This window comes from Phyllostomus hastatus, unplaced genomic scaffold (assembly GCF_019186645.2).
Source record: "Phyllostomus hastatus isolate PE091 unplaced genomic scaffold, TTU_PhHast_1.1 phas_scaffold_501, whole genome shotgun sequence".
In the NCBI taxonomy this organism is placed as follows: domain Eukaryota; kingdom Metazoa; phylum Chordata; class Mammalia; order Chiroptera; family Phyllostomidae; genus Phyllostomus; species Phyllostomus hastatus.
The window spans coordinates 52,835,086-52,851,847 of NW_025334033.1; the positions used below are offsets into that span (position 1 = coordinate 52,835,086).

At 58.6% G+C, this 16,762-nt stretch overlaps 1 protein-coding gene across 2 annotated transcripts in view; it reads left to right on the forward strand.

Moving 5' to 3' along the window:
- The window catches only part of TMEM63C (transmembrane protein 63C), a 61,334-nt gene extending 45,399 nt beyond the window's left edge, over nucleotides 1-15,935 (forward strand). For both annotated transcript variants that reach the window (XM_045823124.1, XM_045823125.1), the window contains 13 exons: nucleotides 99-222; nucleotides 1,013-1,146; nucleotides 2,526-2,648; nucleotides 3,094-3,247; nucleotides 4,424-4,530; nucleotides 5,451-5,537; nucleotides 6,090-6,155; nucleotides 7,909-8,071; nucleotides 8,303-8,408; nucleotides 8,805-8,972; nucleotides 10,590-10,699; nucleotides 12,128-12,196; nucleotides 14,955-15,935. In XM_045823124.1, the coding sequence (XP_045679080.1) occupies nucleotides 99-222; nucleotides 1,013-1,146; nucleotides 2,526-2,648; nucleotides 3,094-3,247; nucleotides 4,424-4,530; nucleotides 5,451-5,537; nucleotides 6,090-6,155; nucleotides 7,909-8,071; nucleotides 8,303-8,408; nucleotides 8,805-8,972; nucleotides 10,590-10,699; nucleotides 12,128-12,196; nucleotides 14,955-15,185 (1,642 nt within the window). In that variant the 3' untranslated portion in view covers nucleotides 15,186-15,935. The remainder of the gene's footprint in view (nucleotides 1-98; nucleotides 223-1,012; nucleotides 1,147-2,525; nucleotides 2,649-3,093; nucleotides 3,248-4,423; nucleotides 4,531-5,450; nucleotides 5,538-6,089; nucleotides 6,156-7,908; nucleotides 8,072-8,302; nucleotides 8,409-8,804; nucleotides 8,973-10,589; nucleotides 10,700-12,127; nucleotides 12,197-14,954) is intronic.
- The last annotated feature ends 827 nt before the right edge of the window (nucleotides 15,936-16,762 follow it).

Below are 16,762 nucleotides of genomic sequence, written 5' to 3' on the forward strand. Positions count from 1 at the left end.
GACCTGGGGTGGGGGCAGCAGGGAAGGATGTGGCTCTGCTGGCCCCTGACCACGAGATTCCCTCCCCGCCCCGCCCTCCACTGCCTCCTGGCTGACAGGCGCCATGCAATGCGGGGCCGGCTCTACTACACAGCCAAGGCCAAGAAGAGTGGGAAGGTGATGATCAAGACCCACCCTTGCTCTCGCCTGTGCTTTTGCAAGTGCTGGACCTGCTTCAAAGAGGTAAGTGGCACAGGTGTCCGGGGGCACCACAGAGGAGGGGCTGTGGCACTGGGTCCCCAGACTGTGTCCAGGACTCGGGCAGCGCACCCCCAGGCCCCAGGCCCACTCAGCATGCTCTGGGGCCGCAGCACCTTCCTCCCTTCCTTCCCACCCCGCCTGCCTTGGGCTGAGAATGCAGAGGAGAGGAAGACTTTCCCAGCCACCGGCAGAGCGCCCAGGGAGGCTGGCTCCGGCCCACTTCCGGTCTTGGCCGGGAGGACCGGAGGGAATGCAGTAGGCTGCTGCGGCCTGCCAGCCTCCCCGAGGACAGGGAGATAGGACGTGAACGTGTGAAGATGGCAGGCCCATCTCGTCACTCACCCAGCTGTGCCTAAAAGGCAGCCCCAAGACTTGAACTCCTGCCTCAGGACAGCTCTTAACCCTGGTCCAGAGACAATCCTCCCCCTTTCCTGAGAATGCCGCAGACGCATTCTTTCACTTCTCTGGGGTCCATCCTAAGTCTGAACGCACCCCCCGCCCCCGGCCCCCAGCTGTGCCTTACTTCCCCCAGATGTAAGAGCAGAGAGCTAACTTCAGAGTCATGGCCTCTTCCTGTTCTACAGTTGGGTTCTTAGAGCCCCCCTGGGGTCCTGAGCCAGACTGCAGAAGGAGCTGGGGGTGGAACTGAGACCGCAGGCCCACCATCCCCGTCCCCGGGCTGCTGAGCGGAAAGCAGCCTCAGCCCACCCGGGCGAGGCCTCCCTGGATGGAGCTCAGCCCCACCAGCTCGGAGGGCTGTGTCTCGCCCCAGGTAGACGCAGAGCAGTACTACAGTGAGCTGGAGGAGCAGCTGACCGACGAGTTCAACGCTGAGTTCAACCGAGTTCGGCTGAAGCGTCTGGACCTGATCTTCGTCACCTTCCAGGACTCCAGGATGACGAAGCAGTGAGTGCCAGGGCTAGCCCTGCCCAGCCCCGAGAGCCGGCCTCTGCTTCCCTGACGCCACCTTCCCTCACCCTCGTTCCAGCCGAGGGAAGGAGGAGCGAGCCTCCCTCCGGTTTGCCGTACCCTGATCTCCCCCCAACCCTCCCGGGCCTCGCAGGCAGCCCCCTTCTTGCCCTTGCCCGCCTGAGCTTGGCTGCATCCCTGTTCCCATCCCCGCTGCCAGGCCCAGCCTGTCCCCAGAGATATCGGGCCGTGGGCTCCTCCTCCCCATGCGCCCTTGCTTCAGCATGAAGCAGTCAGAGTAGCCTCTGAGCTCGTGGCCCCTGTTCTGGGACAAGAATGATACCAGTTTCCTCCCTCATCACACGTCACGTCCCCCCTGCCCCCGCCCAGGGCAGAGAAGCTCAGCTCGCCATTTCCCCTCTCCTGCTGCTGGCCGCCCCTCTGCCCCAGCCTCTGGCAGCCCCGCCTCAATAGGGAGTGGATGGGGCCCACTCTGGGATGTTCTGGAAGGAGCCTTAGATCCTTAGGACTGGGTCAAATGGGTGAGAGCCCCAGAATCACCCTCCTGAGGCGTGTGGGCCCACCTCTCCCCGAGGAGCCGCCCTCGCCCACCCAGCCCCGCGCGGGAAGAGCAGGCAGCCTAGAGTTTCGTTGCAGATAATCGTGGGCAATTTTGCACACCACTTACACTCTCAGATTTCTTATATGTTAAACTTGGTTACTTCTATCTTCCCCATCCAGCTCCCAGAGGGTTAAGAAGGGGTAGATTTTCTAATTAGTGTGTGTTACATAAAACAACACACCTACAGAAGACGATACTGCTCATTTTCTGTGACATCATCACTCAGTAGAGTAGATGTGAGGTTTAATTAACAGCGGACACGTGCATGAGATCGAAGATGGGGGTCCAGGGCCAGCACGTGCCCCCCTCTGGTTGTGTCTTCAGGCACCTTAATTGATACAGTAATTCTCCCAGTTGGGATTATGCCCATCACCACCTCGCACGGTGCCGGGCACAGGCAGAGCACGCACTGACTGCAGACGTTGATATTTAGATGAGGGTGAGATTAGTACTCCCCTGTCAAGCTCGGAGAAAGCGCAGGTCTGTGTGCTGTCACTGCTGTTAAGGGTCTGAGACATTAACCGAGAACCATGTGGACCCCTCCCTCCCTGGGCAGTCCCTTCCTCTAACGCCCCTTTCCTCCTGCACCTAGACCCCAAGGACTGCCCACCTGCAGGGTCCTGGGAGACATGCCCAAGGCTCCAAGAGGCCCCAGGAAGTGTGTGAGCCCCCACCTATGGAGCCCTGGCCTGGGACCCTTCCAAGCCTGTCATCCTCACCCCCAGACTTCTGTCCCCTCCCCCCATCTCCACAGCATCCTGGAGGACTACAAGTACATCCAGTGTGGCGTGTACCCCCAACAGTCCTCGGTGACCACCGTCCTCAAATCCTACCACTGGAGGGTTGCCCTTGCCCCACACCCCAAAGACATCATTTGGTAAGCCCCCTCTGCCCTCCCCTCTCCTTTGAGCTCCTCTGAGACTGGAGAAAGCAACAGGCAACAGGATGGGGAGAGGAACTGGGGCCCCTGGCAACTCTGTTGCCCACTTGCAGCCCCACTGGGCTGGGCACGTCCCCTCTCGGTCACCACAGCCGCCGCCCAGCCCCAAGCCCACCTCACCACAAGCGTGGAGGGCACCAGCCCTTGGGGGAAAGGTTTTTCCTGCAGAAAGAACTCACCTGTTTTGGGGGCAAGGCTCACCCATGCAGTGCATTCAGAGCTTTTGCAAATAGTGCAACTGAGGGAAGGTCCAGGTCCAAGGGGCTGAGTCAGACCAGGGCAGCCCGGGCCCGCCGCTGGCCTGCAGGAAACAGCACAGGGGCTCATCTGAGGTTTGGGACCCGGGGTCCTAAGGGTGTCCCCTTCCCCCACCCCTCTCCAGGAAAAACCTGTCCATTCGCCGCTTCTACTGGTGGGCCCGCTTCATCACGATCAACACCTTCCTCTTCTTCCTCTTCTTCTTCCTCACCACACCGGCCATCATCATCAACACCTTTGACATGTACAATGTCACTCGCCCCATCGAGAAGCTGCAGGTACCTCCTCTGCTCAGGCCAGGCATGGAGCTCTGGCGAGGATGGAGTGGGGGGCCCGGGGGGCACAGCTCCGGAGCCCACCTGGGAGAGGTGGCAGCAGTGTAAATGGTGGCATTGAGTTTCCTTTGTTCCAAAGGGGATGGAGGCGGGTGGCTGCCCACCACGTTAGGGCCTGGGGCTGGGGAGCACAGAGAGAGCGGAGGAGCTGCAGGCAGGTTCTGGGGGGAGTTTGGGGGGAGGGGGTGTTCAGTTCCTCGTGGGCTCTGAGGGCTTCGTTCAGTCAGCCACCCTGGCCTGCGAGGGGTACGGAAGGGGCATCAGAGGGTGCGGCCAGTGGGACAGCACTGCTCTCCCCGAGTTCTCCAGAGCTGGGGCCCACGTTTGTGGGACAGGGTTGAGGGCGGGAAGAGTGAGGTAAGTTCCAGCACGGCCCTCGGGGAGAAGCAGCGCCCAGACCTGTTTCTGGATCTCTCACTACAGGCACACGGGGTGCGGGATGGGTGAGCTGGGCCCCGCAGGAGCCCCTGCTGGCGCCAGGGGAGGCTCTGCACTGACAGGGGTCCAGAGGAGCCGACTGGCCCACTCCTGACTCCGTGGCCTCCAGGCTGTCACCATGGCCTGGAAGGCCGCTCTTTCCAGATTATTGTCTTCTCTGTTCTAGCAACACACACACACACACACACACACACACACACACACTCACACTCCCACCGCTTACTTCTGCCCTCCTCTGTCACCTTCACAATAGGGTCAGGCTGGGGCTCCACGGCTGTCCCTGGGGACTCTTTATTCACATCCTTTCCCCCTTCTCACCACTTCTCACACAGCATCACATTAAAGACGGTGTCATCTCTCTGGGGTACCAGACGTGAGGGACAGCAGCTGATTCCAGCCCAGGCTGCCCTTCTAGGGACCTCAGCATAGGTCTGTGCCCCTTGAGGGTGCCACTTGGCCTGGGGGTGTTGGCCTCCACCCGCCCCCATCCAGGCAGACCTCTGGCCACTGAGACAGGTGAGAAAGGCCGGGCCCACTGTGCAGCTGCAGGGGAGCCTGGCCCACTCAGGGACTGAGCTGGAGAAGAGGCCAGGCATGTGGCAGAAGGCAGAGGAGGCCCAGAAGGAGAAGGGACCTTCTCACACTGATGTCTCTCTGCCGTCCTCGGCTCCACCCTTGCAGAGCCCGATCGTGACCCAGTTCTTCCCCTCCCTGATGCTCTGGGCCTTCACAGTGATCCTGCCTCTCATTGTCTACCTCTCTACCTTCCTCGAGGCCCACTGGACCAGGTGAGCTGGGGCCTCCTCTCCTAGGCCTGCTCTTCCCAGCCCTTCCCCTGCCAGCCCCCCACCACCCACCTGCCTGGTGTGCTGTCCTCCCGTCCGGCCTGAGGAATGGAGTTGGCTACCTGACACCATCCCGAAAGGGGAGACTGGGTGGTCCCTGGGCCTCTGGCCTCAGGGATGCTGAGACAGGGACCCCCCATAAGGAATGTGGGGCCCAGACCAGGTGTTTTTGAGCAGCTCCCTCCACCTTCGACCGCGCCCCAAGGGGAGGGAGCTGTGGGCCGAGGGGCGGGCGGAGGGCACGGATGAGAGGGAGAGGACCAGACTCGCGTGGAGAACGTCAGGAAGGCTGCCAGGCCATGGCAGAGGGGCCCGCACATGCAGACCGACCACAGACCCGTGCGGCCCCTAGAGTGCCCCCCTTTCAGATGGTCAGGCACTGTCTCCCCTTTGTTAGCCCTCCTGGTTCTGTGGGGGCCAGCCGGATAGAGAGTGGCTATTACCTCCCGGCGCAGGTGGGCCTGCTTTGGCCTGAAGGCTACATGGGTCTCCAAAGCTATTTCCTGCACCAATAGCTCCTACCTACCATTCTACCGGGCAGCAAGCCAGGAGGCTTGTCCTGACAAATCCTCACTGGTTCCTCCCGTGGCCAAGAGCAGGGCTTACGTTAGTTATGGACACTCTAAAGGGATTCTGAGCATCCCCAGTCATGTCCCTTTAACAGACGCAAAGTTCAAGGCCCTTACGCCCCCCCTTCCAGGGCCCAGAGCAGACATCACGAGTCGATCATGCTGTTCTTTCCTGCAGCTGTTAACTTTCTAGGCCAGGGAGTGGCCTCTCTCTCTCTCCTCCTCCTGGGGTTTGCAGCCTTTGGCTCCTAGCGTGTCTACCTCACAGATGAATCTCTCTTTGTTTCCTTCCAGGTCAAGTCAGAATCTGTTCGTGGTGCACAAGTGCTACATCTTTCTGGTGTTCATGGTGGTCATTCTGCCCTCGATGGGGCTGACCAGGTACCTCCCGCCCGAGCGTTCCTCCTCCCTCAGCCCGGCTTGCCCTCGCGCTGGAACCTGCTCACGCAGACACTGTAGGTCGCCCTGTGGCCACGGTAAACCCATTCCTCAGTGGACAGTCCAGTGCCTGCCATGAGCCTAGCGTGGCCCAGGTGCCATGCTAACTCTAAGGTGCCAACCACGACCTCTGCCTTCAAAGACTGTATCATTGTGCTGGGGTGACAAGCCAACCCCACCCGTTAGCTGAAAGCCCCAGCTGGGGAAAACGCGGCCAACACACGGCAGAGTTTCAGAGAACAGAGAGAGCGCTGTGGGAGACATGGCGGGCCAAGTTTTGCTGAAGGAGGTGGCCTTGAGCCGGGAGGCCAGAGGGTCAGAGGCAGGAAGGCCCAGCATGAGAAGGAGAAGAGGCGATGTGGGCTGGCCAGCTGGAATGTTAGGGCGCAAGAGGCCTTGGGGCTTGGGCAACGGAAGCCAGTTAAGGGAGAATTGAACCCCAGGCCTGGGTTCATAGATTCACTAACTAAGGGCCTGCCTTGTCCTTGCTTCCAGTTTGGACGTCTTTCTCCGCTGGCTGTTCGACATCTACTACCTGGAGGAGGCATCCATCAGGTTCCAGTGAGTACCCCCAGTGCACCCGGGGCTTCGGCGGGCTCCCGCCGAGTGGATCTGCGTGCCCTTCGTTTGCTCCAACGGGTGGAAGGAACGCACGCAGACACTCTCACTGGGCAGCCCCCTGCCCTCTCCGGCACCACGGGCGCCTCTGGCAATCTGGCAGAGCCCAGGGGCCCCTTCTGTGGAGTGTTTGAAATAAACGTAAATTCACAGGAAATTGCCCCCCAAAAGCGTCCTGGGTACCCTCCATCTAGTGTCTCCCAGTGGTCATTTCTTGTATGACTCGTACAGTGTCATAGCTGTACAAAAGAAGACAAGAAATGGAAACAAGTCGCAGATCTTACTCAGATCCTGCCGGTTTTATACAGACTCTGATTAGACACTTTTAAATACACAGAACACCTGGATTCCAACAACTACACGGACATGTAGTTATCAAATATTTAAAAAATCAAAGTTGTAGCATGATGTTTGCAACACATGTAATAACAGGACGACCCATTTTAAACGTAGCAAGCTAAAGTTACCTTTTACCGTTTCAAGGGCCCCAGTGTGAACGCTGATGTGACTCAGCGGGCAGAAATCTCTGACGCGGCAGCAAGCAGGTCGTGCTGCACAGCCAGCCAGTTTCGATGTTTTTATTTTTAGGGTTACAAACATTGAAAATCCCAGTTTTCTAAAGGTGTCATGTTGCAAATGACACACGGGCTTCCATAGCTTGCTCTGTAGAGCAAGGACCAGAATTCTCCTAGGCTTCTGTGCTTTCTGCAAACCGTAATTGTAACAAGTTGCATGTTTATTCCCGAGATGAATGAGTTCATCTTTGGCCATTGAATATCTCAGCGCTTCTATAGGAGAAAGAAAGACATTGCGAGTCCACAGCAGCCCGGACGCCATCGAGGGGGAACCGTGGTGGAAGGCGTCCTAAATAGGTCCAGGGCTCACAGGCTTCTCTTGTCAAGGAAGTTGACAGAACTGGGGGGCGGGGCACTGGAAAGCAAGACAGGCCTGGGTCACCAGTGTGAGGACAGGCAGCACGGCCTGTAGGTGGCTGAATGACTCCGGGTTGATGCTGGCCAGTGACATCACACACACATCAGTGGAGAGGACCTTTCCAGTCGTGTATAGTTCAGCGGCCTGTCCAGTAACTGGCCTCACTATGACATGCTGATGAGCCCAGATGACCTTGGAAGGCATCAGCAGCGACTGCAGCATGATAGGACATATCTGACTTCAGTGGGGACAGGCCCACAGCCGCGTCAGCCGTCCACGACTGTGGTTTCTTGTCCACACTCTTCCTGGGAGGAAATGCTAATTGCAGGTAGAGGTTAGTAGAAAGAAAGATGTAATTTTTTCATCATTCGAGTTCACCGATCCAATCTACTCATGGACACTCCAGGGTCTATGGGGCCAGGTAAAACGGCCCGAATTAGATCAAGCCAGCACAGGTGTCACCTAACACACCCACACTCCACGCAGACCGTCCCCATCCCCGCTCTGACAGGCCTTTGTGCACTTCAACAGGGCTGGGAGCACATGAACACGACACTCAGTTTCCCCACTGTGGCGCGGCAACAGGCAGGTCATGTCGGACACCCAGCCAGCTCTGGTTTTGTTAGGGTGGCAAACGTTGAAAGTCCTAGTTTTCAAATCTGTAATCCCCTCTCCCTTGGCCCTTTTCTTCGCTCTCCCTCCTCCGCCCTCTCAACACCTCTGCCCTTCCCCTCCGCCCCTGTCTGCCCCTCTCCGCACCCAGGTGTGTGTTCCTGCCGGACAACGGCGCCTTCTTCGTCAACTACGTGATCACAGCCTCTCTGCTCGGCACGGGCATGGAGCTGATGCGCCTGGGCTCACTCTTCCTCTACAGCACCCGCCTCTTCTTCTCCAGGTCGGAGCCGGAGAGAGTCCACATCAGAAAGGTGAGGTCCGGGCGCTTCCCCGAGCGCAGCTCTCCGAGTTTCCCCATGGGGTAGGGGGTTGGGGAGGGGGATCACTGTGCGGGAGGCATGGTGCGGGGGGGGGCTGCTTCGTGGACTCCAGGGTTGGAAGCCAGGCTGCCGACCAGCTCCTAGAGGACGGATGAGGAGCCACAGGAGCAGCCCACGAAGGGGACCAGGCCGCCTGAGGGCGACTCCTGTGTTCTGCCCTAGGACCAGGCCATAGACTTCCAGTACGGGCGAGAATACGCGTGGATGATGAACGTCTTCAGCGTGGTGATGGCCTATAGCATCACCTGCCCCATCATCGTCCCTTTTGGTGAGTCACCCCTCAGGCACACCTGGGGCTGCGCGCCCTCAGACCGGAAGGAGGAGTCGAACCCACAACATCAGGCTGCGTCCCGGAGCAGGAGGAAACCTGGGAGGGCCCGTCAGCAGGGCGGGAGGCGTCAGGGCCAAGGCCAGGTGGGGGGCTGAGGCCGCACGGCTATTTACATAGGCCATTTGTCGAGTGAATGCGTGAGTGGAAGACTCTTCACCAGCCCGGCAGAGTTCTAGTCCCACGGGTGGGCACCGCAGTTGCCACAGCCTGTCCTTGGCCCCTGTTGCTCTGACAGACCCCGAATCTGACTTCTCAGTTCTGTGGGGACTCTGGGACAGCACAGGCCCCGGCTGGGGAGCAGCCACTGAGTGTGCCTCCTCTTCCGGCCGCCAGGGCTGCTGTACCTGTTCATGAAGCACATCTCAGACCGCTACAACATGTACTACTCCTACGCGCCCACCAAGCTCAACGAGCAGATCCACATGGCCGCCGTCAACCAGGCCATCTTCGCGCCGCTGCTGGGTCTGTTCTGGATGCTCTTCTTCTCCATCCTCCGACTAGGTGGGTACCAGGCCTGCCCAGCCATTCCACCCCTGCCTGCCTCCACCACAGCTCCATTAGAGCAGAAAAGGCCTCGAGGACAGACTGAGCACCGTCCAGCTGGGTGTCTTCTCTGGTCCCAGGGGCTTGTACGAGAGCCCTTTGAAGGAGAGGGGAAGGCTTGGACCATCCGAACCGTGCACCTTCTGGTGTGCCGCCTTCTGGTGGGCAAGAAGCATCACATTCCTTCATTCTCACCACGGCTGGCAGGATGTGAGAGGTCAGCGCTCAGGCTCCATTCCCGTGACATGCCCCCTGGGGGTCCACAGGATGCCTGGTCTCTCGAGCCGCCAACACCTGGAGGAGGAGTCAGAGTCTGCCCTGCAGCTGCTACTTCCCCACCCTGGGCAGCTGCTGTCCCCGTCCCCACTGGTCAGATACTGGAGGTGCCCTCCGAGGCAGGACGCACACACTGACCCCCCCATCATCCTCCCTGCCCCGTCCCGTGTTCTGCCTCGTCCCTCACTGGCCTTCCCTCAGGGACACTTGGCCGTAACCTTCTCGGTGGCACTGAGCAGGGAGGGCCCATGTTCTCTTACTCTCCCTGTCACGGCGGCACCTGCAAACACTGGGGCCTCCGGCACCCGTGCGCATCGCCCGGGTCCTGCCAGCCCCCGTTTCTCACCCCCGGCCTTCCCTCCACCTCGCAGGTGTCACTTTCTATAATGCCTTTTTCTAAGCGTCAAGGACGACCTGTTTATTATCAAAAATAGAAAGATGAACATTGAGCCATCGGAAGCCTGAGGTCATTGTTCTGAGACCTCACTCTGTGCACGTGCTTTTTTGTTTTTGTTAATTTTATTTTGGGGATGGGAGTGGGGAATGGCAAAGCAGAAGGGAGTTTATTGGTTTGTTGCTTTCCAATTTTGAAATTCGTTTTACAACGTTGGTTCTGTGTGAGCACATTTCTTTTCCGTGGCCGAATTCACCTTTCTCAGTTTTAGTCAGTTCCCCGCTGCTGGATGTCAAGGCGGTTTACCTTTTTTGCTGTTATCAGAACATGATTATAAGCACTGTTATGCCGTAATGGCGTAAAGACCGATTTTTAACATGTACCTAGTTAGAAAGTGCTGCCCTGAAAAAGTCACCAAATATCACCAAGCAGAACAAAAACGACAACTTCAGGACGGCGCCTCGGGGCGCTCAGCACGGACACTGTGCACGGGGCACCGGGAAGGGGAGGTGTGGCCGGGGTCGTACACGGGGCAGTGGCACCAACGAGTGACTCAGCGACACTTGGCAGGGACCGTGATAAAGGAGGCAACTCATGGGTGGAGAAGGACGTGTTTCATGGGCACTTAAATGGATACTTAAGTGAATTAATTGTTTTCAGTGGAATCCACAAGATGCCCAGTGCTAAGCTGGTCCCCTAGCATGAAGGGACAACGTCACTGTGTCAGGCCATCGGGGCCAGTGGTTAGGAAGAGAGTTGGGCAGGGGCCTCTCCGCACTGGGCTCGAAGCCCCCGCAGAGGTGCTGAGCGGCCCCAGGCGTCTGTCAGTCCGGGGCCATCTCAGCGGGGGACCCTGCCCACGCCCCAGCCCTCAGGCACCAAGCCCCTCTGCTTCCCCTCGGCAGGGTCGCTGCACAGCATCACCATCTTCTCCCTGTCCACCCTCATCATCTCCATGGTCATCGCCGTCGTGGGCATTCTTCTGGGGAAGTTCCGGAGCACACGCACCTATGAGGTGAGTTGCCAGCCTGCCCTTCCTCCACTGCGTCTCCCTGGTCCCTGGGGGACAGAGCCCGAGGACGCCCTCCTGGCCTGGGCTCCCACAGCACCACATAGATGAAGGTTCTTGCCTCTCTCATTATGGGATGCGCCAATTCAGAGTGTGTGTGTGTGTGTGTGTGTGTGTGTCTCGCACTGGCCCTGACACTGCTCCCCTCACAGGGTGGGGACATCTGGAAGACAGCTGTCCTCTCTTTTCCCCTCTGACACCCCCACAGTGGGAGCCTGTTCAGCCACTGAACTGCGAGCACCATTCCAGGGGACGGAGGGAGGGCTGGGGGGGGGGGTGGAGTAAAGGAGAGGGGTGGGGGCAGTAAAGGACAGTGACCTGGGGCAGGGGGCATCGCTGTCACTTTTAGGAGTTCTGGGGTTTTGACTGGAGGCTCACTGGAGGGGACCTGGCTCTCTGGGCCCCAGGACTCCTTCTGCTCTTCGCTGGTGGGGGGCAGCCTACTCTGAGAGAAGGGGCCGATCCGGGCCCACGGGGAGCTGTGCCCGCACAGCCCCTGCTGCAGGCCAGCGCTGCCGCAGTGAGGCATCTGTATTGGCGCACTGGGAGGACTTCCAGGGGACTAAAGCATTACTTTCCATGGTTACACATTGGTTTTCTACTGGTTCACATCAATTTATTTTTCCACTTGTAGCAAATGGCACAGTTATCTGTTTATAATAGTAAAGTGTGTCCTCTTTAAATGAATTTATATAAAGAAAAGAAAGTAACTTGATCTGAAATACTGTCACCCAGCTGAGTCAGAGCAGGGAGCCCCTTTGAAAAGGATTCTCTGGCCTCAGGTGCCTGCGCCGTCCCTGGGACCCAGGGCAGCAGCCCCCACTGCCCCCTCCCCAGCCCTTCCTCGTGCCCTGGCCCGAGCGCCCGCTGCAGAGGTGGCAGAGTGCATGGCGCCTCTGGCTCTTCCCTCCCACTGCAACATTGCCACGTGATCTGGCTGTCCACGTGCCCACTCTGGGGAAGGACGGTGGCAGGGGACCTAGACCTTAGTGGTTTAGAACTCGTTCCAGACAGAAAGGGGAACCCCGGGGTGGGGGGGGAGAGAAGAAAGAGTTGACGTCAAGGCATTTCTTAGACTCCAAGAAGGATCTTCTTGGAACCCCAGTCCCACACCTGCTTACTTGCCACCGTTACGGTCCTCAAGAACAGAGCATTCTGGAAGGATCACCCCAGCACCCCAGTCATCTCTCTGTCCCCCTGGGCTTCAGCTCTGTCATCTGGGCTGCAGTCCTGGAAAAACAGAAGATCAGTTGATTTCAAAGGGAGCCACAGGCCCAGGTGCAGGGCCCAGACTTACTCGGACGTGGGGAGGGAGGGGGCAAAGGGCAGATACGCCCCTCCTGTGACCCTCCGTGTTTCCCCCCACTGCTGCAGCTGGAGGAGGAGATGGAGACCGTGTTTGACATGGAGCCAAGCAGCACGTCCTCTACGCCCACCTCCCTTGTGAGTCAGTGCCTTCACCCTGGGGGCCGGGCCGGGGGTGGGGTGTGCCCACAGGGGGCGGGCCACTCCAGCAGCATCGCGGGGGGGGCGGGCACCAGCACTCAGTGCCCGCCCTGGGTATTGGGGAGGATTCGGGACGTGGCCCAGGTCCAATTGCTGATGCAGCAGGACTTGGCCCAGGTCCGATTGCTGCCGTGGCCCTGGCTGAAGATTGAGGAAGATAGAAGACACAAGTTTAACTCAACAGTCCCTAGAAGGAACTCAGAGAGGAAGAGAAAGGTCAGGGAGAACCCAGCCACAGCAAGCTCAGTCGTGTAGACGCAGGGATGCACTGGGGCCCGGCCTCAGGACCGAAGGCTGCCTCCAAGGGGCACAGGTGCGCAGACAGGGCTGCAGGGAGCTGTTGGAGGTCTGGACTGAATGGAAGGCCTGGGGCGGCGCCAGATGGGTGAGCCCATCCGCACGTGAAGAGACAAGGCCAGACTCAGATGCAGGGGTCCAGCAGGCTGGGCGCTGGCACCCACACCGAGGCTCAGCCTAGAGGGGAATGAGCCCTTACCATGTCCCAGCCACAAGTGTGAGTGCAGGGCCACGGATGCACACCCTGAGCTGGGTGCTGGAGGGACATTGACAAGGGCAATCAGGGAAGGCTTCCCGGAGGAGGGAACATCCGCTCCAACTCCAGGAGTGGACGTCCGAGTTGCCAAGTGGAATAGGGTTTGGGGAAAGAGCAGTTGAGGAAGAGGATCAGCCTGTGCCGAGGCCTGGAGGAGACCATGGGGAACCTTCGGGGAGTCGTCGGCAGCTGTCTGGAAGAGCAGAGTGGGTGGCGGGGCCCGGCAGGGAGCAGGCTCAGCAGCTGCGGCAGTGGGGCGAGAGCACAGACAGACACACAGCAGTGCCGGGCCGCCACTCCTGCGCCTGATCTTCAGGACACACCTACACAGGAAGGGTTTTGTCCTTATTCTGCAGAGGGGGAAACTGAGGCTCAAAGCAGTCCGTGAGTTTAGACCCCAGGGTGCTCCTGAGCAGGCAAGTGGCGGAACACAGTGGGACCCCGGTCTGCCTCTGAAGCTTGAGCTTTAAACACAGGACTGGAACTGATTTTGTGAATCTTTTAGTACTGCAACAGGGTATATGAATATCGTGAAGATTATCGGGGGGGAAACAGACAAGCAAAAATAAGAAAATAAAGCCCTAACTGGTGTGGCTCAGTAGACTGAGCACCATCCTGTGAACTGGAGGGTCACCGGTTCAATTCCCAGTCTAGGGCACATGCCTGGGTTGCGGGCCAGGTCCCCAGCTGAGGGCGTGTGAGAGGCAGCCGATCGATGCTTCTCACCCTGTCTTTCTCCCTCCCTTCTCCTCTCTCTAAACATACATAAAGTCTTTAAAAATAAGAAAATTAAAAGTCCATATTTCCACCACCCAGAAATGAAGAATGATACCCAAGTTATATTCTCATATATATATAATTTTTGCTAAAATGAAATGTTTTATAACCCTCATTTTTCGTTAACAATCGCCATCTTTCCATATACATTTTTACTACTTCCAATACCCAGTCCACATTCAAGTTGCTCTAAGTTTTCCAGAAATACCTTTTACGGCTTGTCCAAAACAAGATCCAGTCTGGTACCTGTGCCCCGGTAACCTGGCACCTGGGCACGCCCCCCTAATTCTAGCTCCGCCTGTTTTTAACGTTCAACGGAGAGACCAGGCCGGTGATCCCACAGCATGTCTCACCTCTGGGATGTTCCGACTGTTTCTTCATGAGCAGGTTCCACTGGGTCCTGCATCTCCTAAAAATGAGGAGTTCAAGCCAAAGGCCTGATAGATTCAAGTTCAACACTCAGTGCTAGAGCACGTTACAGGTCGCGCTGTGCCTCACACCAAGAGATACGTAATCTCCCGTTTGTCCCCATTGATGATGGTAACATGACTCCCCAAGCAGGAGGGTGACTGCTGGCTTCTTCCATCGTCCAGTTATGCGTTTTCTGCTTATGGCCAGAAGGCCATCTATGGGGTGTCCTTGGGTGTTAGGCAACAGTTAGGTTCTCCTGTAGGAAAGCTGTTCCCTCATCCGCTAGGGCTCTTTGATTTCGCTGAAGTGAATTGCCACAGGAAAGGCTTAATTCTATCCCATAATGACCTATTTTCAAAATAAGGGGTTGGTTTAAAAGCCACTTCAGAGGACGGCAGACAGCGCTATGCCTAGCGTTTCCTGAGCTTCTCTGTCCTGCCGCCCTCCCAGGTGGTCCTGGGACCATTCCTGGACTTGGCAGGTCACATGGCCAAGGCCTCAGATAGTCGTCTCGGTTTCAAATCCTGATTCACAGGCGAAGCAGTGACACAGTGGAGGGAAGTGTGGATGCACCTCTGAGGCCGAGTTAGAAAATGCACTAGCTCAGGAATGGAGGGGGGGTCTCTCCAGACTCCAGCCTAGGGGAGCCTTGATGTCATTTCCCCCGGGTTCAGCCCGGCCTGGAACCAGGGGTGAATGGCACGTGGGCCGAAGGAACAGTGGCCAGAAGTTAGGAGACCTGCACTAACTGGCCCTGGGAGCTCGCAGGTGCTCACTAAATGAGCAGAAGCAGCCGCGCAGGTGGCATGGCCTGGCCTCGGGCTGCTGGTGAGGAAGGGCCTATGGCTTAGAGGGGCAGACCATCTGAGGCGTGGGGTGTAAGGGGGAAGGGGATGTCCAGGGCCTTGCCCCAAATGTGACCTCGCCCTGATCTCCCTTCTCTGTCCTGAGCAGATGTACGTGGCCACCGTGCTGCAAGAGCCAGAGATGAACCTGACTCCAGCCTCTTCCCCTGCCCAGCACACCTACGGCACCATGGACAGAGAGCCGGAAGAGGAAGAAGAAGAAGAAGAAGAAGAAGAAGAAGAGGAGGAGGAGAACGCTGTGAGGGGCTTCGACAGGGAGCTGGACTCGGCCCAGTTCCAGGAAGGCCTGGAACTGCAGGGCCAGAGCCAGTACCACTGACCAGGACCCGAGGCCTCCCCCTGGCGACTCCAGCCGGGAGTGGCGGCCATGGGAGGGCCAGGCAGGGAGCGGCAAGGGGGCGGCCTGGACCCCCACCACTTCCTGCAGACTTTAGAAAGGCCTGATGAAGACGTCTGCCAACCTGGCCATTGGCTGAGTGAAGGCCCCGGCCTGCCAGCCAGCTAGGATGGGAGGTGCTGGGCGGTGCACAGGGACCCCCGGACGGAGCAGAGGATGCCGGCCAGCACCACGTCTTGGGAGAGGTGGCCGAAGCCTGGGGCACAGAGACGCAAGGCTGGGGGACCTACCTGGGGTCAAGATGGAGAAATGTGTGTATAAAGGAAGAGGCAGAAAGAAACCCACGAAAGACTCTCCCGGGTCTCTGCACCCTTCCACCAGCTACCCCACCGAGGAACTCCTGCGGCTGCGCCTGCCCCTGCCCCACCCCCACTCGTGGCCCACCCCTCCCCTGCGGTCTGTGGAAGTGAAGGTGTGTGTGCTGGGCCTCGTCAACACAACGCAGGTGACTGACTCACCCAGGTGCCCTGCATGAGGGACTGTAAAGAAGACATTTCTGCACCCACCGGAGCAAGGGGCAGCTGAGAGCCCAGACCTGAGAGAAGGTGACCGAGGCCCTTCCTGTTCCTCTGGCCCTGACGGATGTCCCCAGGGGCAGCAGGGCAGAGACCCTTCTCCTTGCCATTCCTGTAAGGGGAGCTGGGACACGATCCCTCGGGGCTCATTAAATGGGACCTGTGTGCATTTTGATGAGAGCAAACCTCGGCTGTTACTATCAGGTGGGAGGGGCAGAGGCAGAATTCATGGACCGAGTGAATTCACGGAATTCTCTTCTCCCAAAATGTTGCATGGAGGGAAACCAGATACACCTCCCCAAGCCCCAGGGCCTAATGAAGGGAACCCCAAGGCCGAGGATGTGGCCACTGCCAGCTGCTTCTGCCTCACGCCCACCCGTGAGTGCACGGGCCCCCAGTGTGGCCAAGGTGGGCCCCAGCTTAGGGTAAGGGGTCCATGCTTGCAACCAAAGGCACTGGTCATGCCCGGCCCTCCAGGTAGGGCCCTTCCTCTACTCTCGGACTGCAGACCACTCAAGGGGTCTCCAGGGTGGTCCCGGTGATGCCCTGCGTCACCAGGGTGATGTTGGGGTGGAGCTGTGTCTGCCGCAGAGAAGCCCTTTCTGGCAGAGCAAGCCCTCCCAGAGCTTCCCCGTCCTGCGTCCTGGAACCGCGTCCCGAGCAGAGACAGTGCTGCGGACACCCAGCACCTCTGCCCCGGGCGGAGGGGGAGGCAGGCCTCTGCCTCCGGGGACATCTGGACAACAAGGCCGTCCAGCAGAGGAGGACACAGCGAAGGGCCACCGGGGCCTCCGTGGACCAGGACAAGCCAAGTCTAATGGGGTCCGCAGGCTCTGGAGCTCTCCTGAGCTCCTTCCTCCAAAGCAGGGGGTCAAACTCACTTTCACCCGGGGCCACGTCAGCCTCGGAGTTGCCTTCAAAGGGCCCAATGTAAGTTCAGGACTGCATACATGTAACTGCTCCTTAACAGTTAAGCAAGAGCTC